Raw genomic sequence first — 9,008 nt, forward strand, 5'->3', positions numbered from 1 at the left:
AAGGGACTAACAAGGTCCATTTTTAAAGTTAGAAAGTGTAAAGTTTGGGACTAATAAGGTTTTTAACTCATTCAAAAAACATCGCTTGTATTATAATTTTTTTAAAGTAACTCCTAGGTTAAGAACCTTTGGAAGCCACTACATGTACAGGGAAACTGTTAGGGTGCATTTGATTATCAATATTTTTTATGGAAAATGTGTTTTTTCATCAAATTTTTTTACTTTTGTACTGTTTGATTGCCATTTTTCACATAGAAAATATTTTCCATTTTTGATCACGTGATCATATTTTCCTCAAAATCAAAGAAATTTTTTCTTTAGAGAGAGTTGGATTTAACTTTTCACGAAATTCACTTTCTTTTTCTCTCTCTTATTTATCCACCATCTCTCATCTACCCACCAATAAAAATGGACAAGTATAATATATTCTATGTTAAAAATTAAATCAATCAAATACATTTAATTGATAATTTTCATGCAAATAAATTCTAAGCAATTGAATTATCTAAAAATTATTTTTTTTCAATACAAATTACATGCTTGCAATCAAAGACACCCTTAAACTCTTTATAGGGAGACGTGTGACTTTTTTTCATTAGCAGATGGCAAAACCAAATAAAAAATGTATGGTCAATAACAGTTATTTCCCCGGGAATTAAGTCAAAATCTTGTCGCCTTAGGGTCTGTTTGGGAGATTTGTGTACCAATTATGGATTTTTATTTATTTATTTAAATCTTGATTTTGTACCTTTATGAGGGGTTGGTTTTGTGTTGATTTTAACAATAAATTTTAAAACGCTTTAATCCATGTTTGAGAGTTCATATCAAGTGGTTTTGAACATTTTAAAAAATAAATAGAATTATATATATGTTCATATGAAAAAAAAAAAAAAAAAACTAAGTACGTGTAAATAATATGTTATTTTACTATCTAACTGTCATTTTTTATTTCTTCACTCATAAGTAGGACCCACTTCTCCGTAAACGTAAAAAAAATAAATTTTCAAAATCATTACCGAACAGATCGTAATAAATGTACATGTTACTCCTTCAAATTTAATATTGCTTTATAGATTTTACCCAATTATTTTCCATTGTATCTGTAGCTCTTTCGATGGGCCACAAATCACCCCTGTTTCAAACAACTCAGTAACTTTATTGGTGGCTTTCAACGCGATGAATCCATTTGCAGCTAAATCAATTGTTGTTGGCGTGACGAGTTCAATTCGGTGTAGAAGTACTATACTTGCAAGGCCTTCCTTAACCATGGTTACGGTACTTTCTAATCGTATCTTTGAACATTTCCCATGCTTCATAAAAATACTCCGACTCGGCCTGCCGGAAAGTTCAGATCTCATGTTTCAATTTAGTTGCTTTCATCGGGGGGAAATACTTGGTGACGGAATTTATATGTGAGATCATTCCAAGTTCGATTAATTCCTCGTAGTAGTGAATCTAACCACTCTCTTGCTCTATCTCAAAGAGTATATGGAAAATAGCCTAAACTTGATTGCTTCATCCGATACACCATGAAAGTTGTAATTTTTGTAGCTGTTCAAAAAATGTGAGATACGAGTGTGTGGGATCGCATAGAAAGATAGCCCATTTTGGAATAGGAGAATCATATATGTTCGCGATTGAAAGTTTGATTGTCCAAATGGAAGATATATAATGCTAGATTGATTTGGCGCAACATGTGGTGAGATGAATTGTTAAAGTGGCAAATCATATTCATTAATTTCAAAAAGCTGCTCAGCTCATGTCGACTGCACGACTTGTTCTGGTTCTATCATTAGGTTCTTTGTTGTTGTTTACTTTCCATGTTTGAAGGTTCATTCGATTGATGAATTAATGGGTAAGATATCACCATGTCTCGAAATTTTTTTATATCTCCTTGTAAATTCACACACATATAAACGAATGAATTTGTAGAAATTCAATCAAGATTGTATAACCTATTAGATTATCTATTGATCTCTTATAAAGATATATGTCACTTATTCACATCTAGATCTCAACAACATCTCTTAATTCATCAATTGGGGATCTAACAAATGAATATAATTAAATACACAATAAGCAATTAAGACAATATATATCGGACACGAAATCTTTTGAATTATATTAACGCTAAAAATTTAAGCTACGTCAATTTAATATATAGCCACTCGTAATTGCAGAATTCAATAAATAAAAGATTAAAAACATTCTCGAGTCAATTGCAACGAACTAACATGAAAGAAATTCGAGACATTGTTGATCTTCTCTACACGAATCCTAGCAATGTTTCTTCAACTCCTTTCTTGATCATTGTAGATCTCTTGAAAAATCAATGGTAATACATCATCAAATCCTAAATTCAACAGAAATTTTTGAGAATTTATGATTGTAAGTATGTAATTTGTCTCAAGAATGCGTCTTCTAGAAAAGTATGAAGAAAGACTATTTATAGTTTTCTAATAGGGTTGAAAATCATCACCTCCAATGTCAAAAATCGGAGCCTATGCAATCGCACCATTTGGAGGCTCGCGATCGCTACTACGTAGATCCTTACGAATGTAAGAGTCAACTTCTTCCACTTTCGTGCAATTTAGCCCCTCAATTCAATTTTATGTTAACCCAAGCCCCATTATTACATGGGGTCCTTCGACTTCCAAATTTGGCACTTTGATCCCTGTATTCCATAATTCATCCAACGTCAAGCTTTTTATACGTCAAAACTCTTTCATTTTCATTCGTTACCGTCTAATATCAACCTCTGTCATCATAAACAAACAAAAATAAGTATCTACACAATAAAAGAATTTTCAAATGCCCACTTTTAGTGGCTCGAATAAGTGCAAAATCACACTTATCAGGAAAGTATTAGGAGAATCTTTTAATAAAAAAGACATATCCTTACAAGAGTTAGAAACTACAAAAATCTCGTACAATTGCTTGGAGTTTGAAGAAGAAGAAGATTCAAGAGGATTATTTATGACTTTTTGAAGAGATTCAAGAGTTCAAGATTTTTTTTTTCATCTTCCTTTTACACTTTAATTTCAAGTCATGTATCAATCGATTCAATCCAATTCATGTTGCCATAATCATATAATGCTTGGAAAATTGTATAGACGTTAGGATAATGATGAATCCTATGTTTTGATGTTTTAATTTTAGTCTCAAGATTTTGACTTTAATGTTTCTTTGGTTTGAATCAGGCGTAGAACCAGCACCCGGCGAGAAGGCGCGGTCGCGCGTGTTGGCTCCACCGGAATCTGCAGAGCCGTTGGGTAGTGTGGTTGCTGAGTCGCCGACTCGCCTGGAGCAGAAGAAGGAAGATGAAACCCGTTTGTTTTTTTTTTTTTTTTTGTTGGTTTGGGCTTTTGCACAAAATGTTAAACTTTGGGGTTTGGCCTCTTATTATTTAGCCCAAATGTCAAATTAATTTATCCAAACCCATTACCCATATTAATACCCATTTGCCATTTCATTTGAATCGTTTGCGGTGGCTGTCGGTTGGGAAGCGCAAAATTGTGATTTGTGATTTTTCCCCAAATGCCAAACTCTTTTCCTTGATTCGACCTTGCTTCTTCTTTCTCCAAATCCACACCACACAATTTAGGCTAGCTCCACCACACTCCAATCTCTAGGAAGTCGAGGCAGACAGGCAGTCGCTGGCTCGCTGCAGATCGGAACTGTGGAACTCGAACTCGAAGGCCCGAAGCTCTTGCTGCCGCCTGCCGTGTGCCGACTGGTAACTCTTTTTCTTTCCGACTTTTCCTCTTTATTTTTTTAGTTCCTTTTTTGGTTTTGTTCTATTTTGATTTGGCTATTTTGATTTTGTTGGTTTTGTTACTGTACTCAACTGCTTAGTGCCTATTGATTGAATTGTGAATTTTTAAGAGAATATTTATTTTTGTAGAATTGAACTGAAATCTAGAACCGGAATCATAACATTTGATTTCAATTTTTCTATAGTGATTGAATACAAAAGAATCGAAATTTATGGTTCAATTTCAATTCTTGAAATGCCAGATCAAACCACCCATAGTTGTGATTTGTGAATAGGGTTGGAAGTTGGAATATTATAAAAACCTATATGATTAAACATTATTGGATATATATTACTCTAGTTGACTGGTTACTGGGCAAACAATAATTTTAGTAGAAAGAGAAAAAGGAAACAGATCATCAATTCTTTCGCTCGGATGTGTTATATTTCTTATCAGCCACGTTTCTCAAATGTTGAATTGTTCTCAGTTAGTTTGTATATATGAATTGTGTATATATGAATTGTGAGAATTGACTGTTCTATTAGAAAGATATGGCACACAAACTTATCGTGAGAATTGACTGTTCTATTAGAAAGATATGTTTTCGTAGAGTGATGAGTGCTGTTGTTGTGTAGAACAATTACTGTAATAATTTCCTCTTGTAATGACAGATTGACTGGGGTGAAATTCCTTGCAAGTGGTTGATAAAATTTACCCAGAAAACATGATGTTCTTGTGTCCATTAATCTGATTCTTTGTTGATTTTATAATCTGTCATCTATGCGTTTTCTTTCCTGTCATGCAAATCTGTGATTGATCTTTCCTGGGAGATGAGAAAAATCCTAACAGGCACTCGTTTTCAACCTGTGTGTACTTAGTTACTTTTTTAATCAATTGTAATTGAAAAATAAATTGGGACATTTGCAGATTATGGAACAATTTTTTCAACCAAAACGAAAGTCCATACCTAATTTTTCTACTTCTAGTTGTGCATCTAGTCCTGCCACTGATTCTAGTCGAGCACAAGAGTTATTGAATAACACTAAGAAGTCCAAGGCTCAATTTAAAGTGGATGATCTTGTATCTGATCCAGGGATACGCCCCCTATCGAGTCGTATGATCCTAATATCAGAGATGATGTTAGGACGACATACTTGGAGAAGGGTCCTTGTCAACCATATGGACATGATTTTCCAAGAAGACCGATGGGGAATGATAATAGATGTTTTCGAAAAGAATGGTTCTCCGAATTTCATTGGTTTGGAATACAGTATAGAAAAGGATGCGGCGTATTGTTTGCATTGCTACTTGTACAAACCCAATAGAGGGGGTCAAGGGGGTGGCCATATATTTATTAAGACCGACTTTAGGGATTGGAAGCACAAAAAGACATTGAAAGATCATGTCGATCTCTTTGATAGTGCTCATAATCAAGCTTTTGCAAAGTATACCAACTTGATGAATCAAAAGCAAAGTATCTCTTATGTTATGTCTAGCCAGAGTAGTAGTCAACAACAAAGTTATAGGACCCGGTTGAATGCGGTGCTAGATTGTACTAGATTCCTCTTGATGCAAGGATTGTCATTTCTTGGTCATGATGAATCGAAAGAGTCTCTTAATAGAGGAAATCTAATTGAGTTACTGAACTGGTATGCAGCTCGTTGTAAAGAAATTAAAGAAGTATTATTTAGTAATGCTCCTGGAAATGACCAAATGACTTCACCAACCATCCAAAAGGATTTGATTAATTTTTGTGCCGTAGAGATGACAAGGGCTATTATCAATGAGATAGGTGATTCTTTGTTTTCAATTTTGGTTGATGAGGCTGGTGATAATTCTATGAAAGAACAAATAGCAGTTGTTTTGAGGTTTGTTGATAAAAGTGGGCAAGTGAAAGAGCGTTTTTTGGGTATGTCCTATGTCACTAATACTTGTGCCCAATCACTGAAGGATGTCATTGATGCAATGTTTTCTACACATGGGTTGAACATTTCTAGCCTGAGAGTTCAAGGCTATGATGGAGCAAGTAATATGTCAGGCGAGTTCAATGGTTTGAAAGCTTTAATTCTAAGAGAGAACCCACATGCTATGTATGTTCATTGCTTTGCTCACCAGCTTCAGTTGGCAATTGTATCTGTCGCACGTAGGAATTGTATGCTTAATGATTTGTTTAACATAGTTACTATTATTGTGAATTTGGTTGGTGCATCATGTAAGCGTGTAGATACTCTTCGAACAAGTTATCAAGCTAATATTTTAGAGAAGCTTAATATTGGGGAACTTACTGGTGGAAGCAGTTAGTTTCAAGAAATGAGTTTGGCACGCCCAGGTGATACTATGTGGGGCTCACATCTACTGACAATTACTCATTTCATTAATATGTTTAATGCTATCATAGATTTTTTGAAAATATATTAGAAGATGGCGTACATTCAGATAAAAAATCTTCGACCGTAAGACAGATGAACACTATGCAAGATTTTGAGTTTGTGTTCAGTCTCCACTTTATGTTTGAAATTCTTGCAATTACAGACGACCTTTTACAAGCCTTACAGAAAAAGGATTAGGATATTCAGAATGCAATGAGGTTATTGAATTTGTGTAAGTGTGCATTGCAGAACCTGAGAGAGAATGGTTGGGATACTTTGTTGAGTAGGGTGATTGAATTTTGTGTTGATAGACATATTTTAGTGTCCAATATGGAGGATATTTAGTAGTGAAAGGTCGACCTAGGCGTGTAGCTCAGCAGGTGACTTATTTTCATTGCTTTTATGTTGATTTGTATTGTCATGCGATAGACTCAATCTTGCAAGAGTTGAATGATCGTTTTCCAGAAACAACTACTGAACTCTTTACTTGCATTTCATGTTTAAGTTCAAGAGATTCATTTGCAGCTTTTGATAAGAATAAATTGCTACGTCTTGCTCAGTTCTATCCTTTGGATTTCAATAGCGAAGAGCTTTTATTACTTAGACCTCTACTTGATAAGTTTCTTTTGCTTGTGAGAATGGACGAAACTTTCTTTAATCTTAATAGCATATCTTGTATAGCTCAGAAGTTGGTTGAAACTGGAAGTTCCTGTTATTTTCCATTGGTTTATAGGCTGCTCACCTTGGCATTGATATTACCTGTGACAACTGCAAGTGTTGAAAGGGTATTTTCTGCTATGAATCTAATCAAAAGTGATTTACACAACAAAATGGGAGATGACTGGTTGACTGACAATTTGGTGGTTTACGTGGAGAAAGCTATTTTAAAAAAACTTGAGAACGAGGCAATATTGCAACGTTTTCAAATCATGACATCCCGTAGAATACAGTTGTCTAAATTTACAGTTACAGAGTAACTGAGTAATGTTGTATCGTATTTTTTTTTTACTATTTTGGGTTGTATTGAAGTATATTTTCATATGTATACGATTTTAACGTTTCAGTTCATTTACATATATACTGAATAACTTTTAATATTATATAACCAATTTTATTAAACGATCGAACTGTTATGATCTTCGACGGTCAACGATCAACCCGTCCTAGTCCAATCGTCGACGATCAACCCGGCCTAGCTGGACTTCGATCCTGGATTCGCCGCTGGTTTGAATGATTATTAAACTTATAATCATTTTAAATTAGTTGGCTGTTAATTGATTAGATTTTTTAATTTTTATTTCATTTGAGAGAATCAATAGAAATTATAACATATAGTATCAATCATGGTAAAGCTTGACAAAAGGTCTCTATATCGATATATTTTACAGAATCTTATGAATGATCTTGTGGTTTAATGCATCTTCATGTATTCACATCTTTCATAGAGATATAGTAAAGTAATATATGAGGCTAGATTTAATTCTAATCGAAAAGAGATTATTAAATAAATTAAGAACAATGATCTTAAGTCCAAATAAATCTTGTCAACTAACAGAAAATGTTTACTTATAATTGAGTCTTATAATCATTTCCGACTTACTTACTTAGTTTGATAATAAGATTAATTATATGTTTGACAAGAAAATATAAATCATACATACAATATTTCTATTCAGTTTATTAGTGCAAATAGGAAGGTAATTAAGTACTTAGTTCTCATGGAAATGAAGCTTGAACTCACGGTCACTTTATTATTTGTTAAGATATAGTTCACTTACGGAATTTTAGCACAACAAACACATATCCACACAAAACGCTATACATGTCAATATTCAAGGAGCGTGGAATATCAAGCCTAAATTATAATTAAATTTGTGTTACATGTATAATTGGTGATATCTTTGTACACGAGTAAAAAAGAAACCATTCATAAAAAAATCAATTATAATTGACTTGTATAAGTGAAAAATGAATAAATAGTGCATCAGTGGATAATTAAGATTAATATGAAATCATTCAGAAATAATTTAATTGAAAATGACATAAAAAAAAAATTGAATAATTGAACTTAGTCATCCATGAGTCAATTGAAAATTACTCATATACGCCCTCCGGGGCATAATTCAGTGGTTCAAATGATATGAGTGATGTAGTTTAAACTTTACTGTCAGTCGTAGTATGAGGGTTCAATTCCTAAAATATGAAATTTGACTTTTTGTGGGTACCAGTGTACAAGCAAGCACTTGTTCCCTGGTATGTTGGGATACATCCCGCAATTTACGTCCATTACGATGCTTCAGGAGCGGGGCGGTAGGAGCCCTCAAAGTTGGGATTCAACCTTTTTTTTTATTTTTAATTACTCATATACGATAAATCTTAAATTTTAACTCATTTTTCTAAAAGAAGATCTTTCTTAAAGACAATAAAAAAGTCTTTTAAGAGCACGAAAAGTTAAGTATCTCATTGTTAAAAACTTCCTTTTTCCCCCCATCTTCCTTTCTTATAATAATTTATTTTCTACGTGTTAATTTTTAATTTTTTTTTCTTATCTTTACGTCTCCAAAATTATTATAATTGTCGCATGTGTGCACAAAAGGCTAAAAATGAAGGATAAAATAAGTCCCTGTTTGGTGTATCTTAAAATTTTGATAAAAAATTTAAATTTAAATTAATAATTAATTTAACCATATATTTCATGGAATCCATAAATTTTTAATCATACAATTTATTGACCTTTATCAAAATCTATTAAAAATTTTAATTTTTTGTTACACCAAACAAGGACTGAATATTGACTTTTAAAAAAAAAAAAAAAAAGGGATGGAAAGGCCTCCAAAGATCCGACCATATTGGTAGGAATGCAAATGGATGGAGGAAATCGAAA

At 33.1% G+C, this 9,008-nt stretch overlaps 2 protein-coding genes across 2 annotated transcripts; both read left to right on the forward strand.

The window, feature by feature from the left end:
- Positions 1 to 4,685: 4,685 nt before the first annotated feature.
- Positions 4,686 to 6,056, forward strand: LOC111387262 (zinc finger MYM-type protein 1-like). The gene has a single exon (XM_023011804.1). The coding sequence runs from the start codon at positions 4,686 to 4,688 to the stop codon at positions 6,054 to 6,056; it is 1,371 nt and encodes a 456-aa protein (XP_022867572.1).
- A 120-nt stretch (positions 6,057 to 6,176) lies between these two features.
- LOC111387263 lies at positions 6,177 to 7,101 on the forward strand. Its single transcript, XM_023011805.1, has 3 exons — positions 6,177 to 6,181; positions 6,288 to 6,342; positions 6,436 to 7,101. The coding sequence occupies exons 1-3, from the start codon at positions 6,177 to 6,179 to the stop codon at positions 7,099 to 7,101; spliced, it is 726 nt and encodes a 241-aa protein (XP_022867573.1).
- Positions 7,102 to 9,008: the final 1,907 nt, after the last annotated feature.

This window comes from Olea europaea, unplaced genomic scaffold, assembly GCF_002742605.1.
Source record: "Olea europaea var. sylvestris unplaced genomic scaffold, O_europaea_v1 scaffold3971, whole genome shotgun sequence".
In the NCBI taxonomy this organism is placed as follows: Eukaryota; Viridiplantae; Streptophyta; class Magnoliopsida; order Lamiales; family Oleaceae; genus Olea; species Olea europaea.

Coding starts and splice junctions, on each gene's coding strand:
- LOC111387262 (XM_023011804.1), top strand. CDS start 4,686: ATGGAACAATTTTTTCAACCAAAACGAAAGTCCATACCTAATTTTTCT.
- LOC111387263 (XM_023011805.1), top strand. Junction 6,343..6,435: donor GATATTCAGAATGCAATGAG/GTTATTGAATTT, acceptor TTGTGTTGATAG/ACATATTTTAGTGTCCAATA.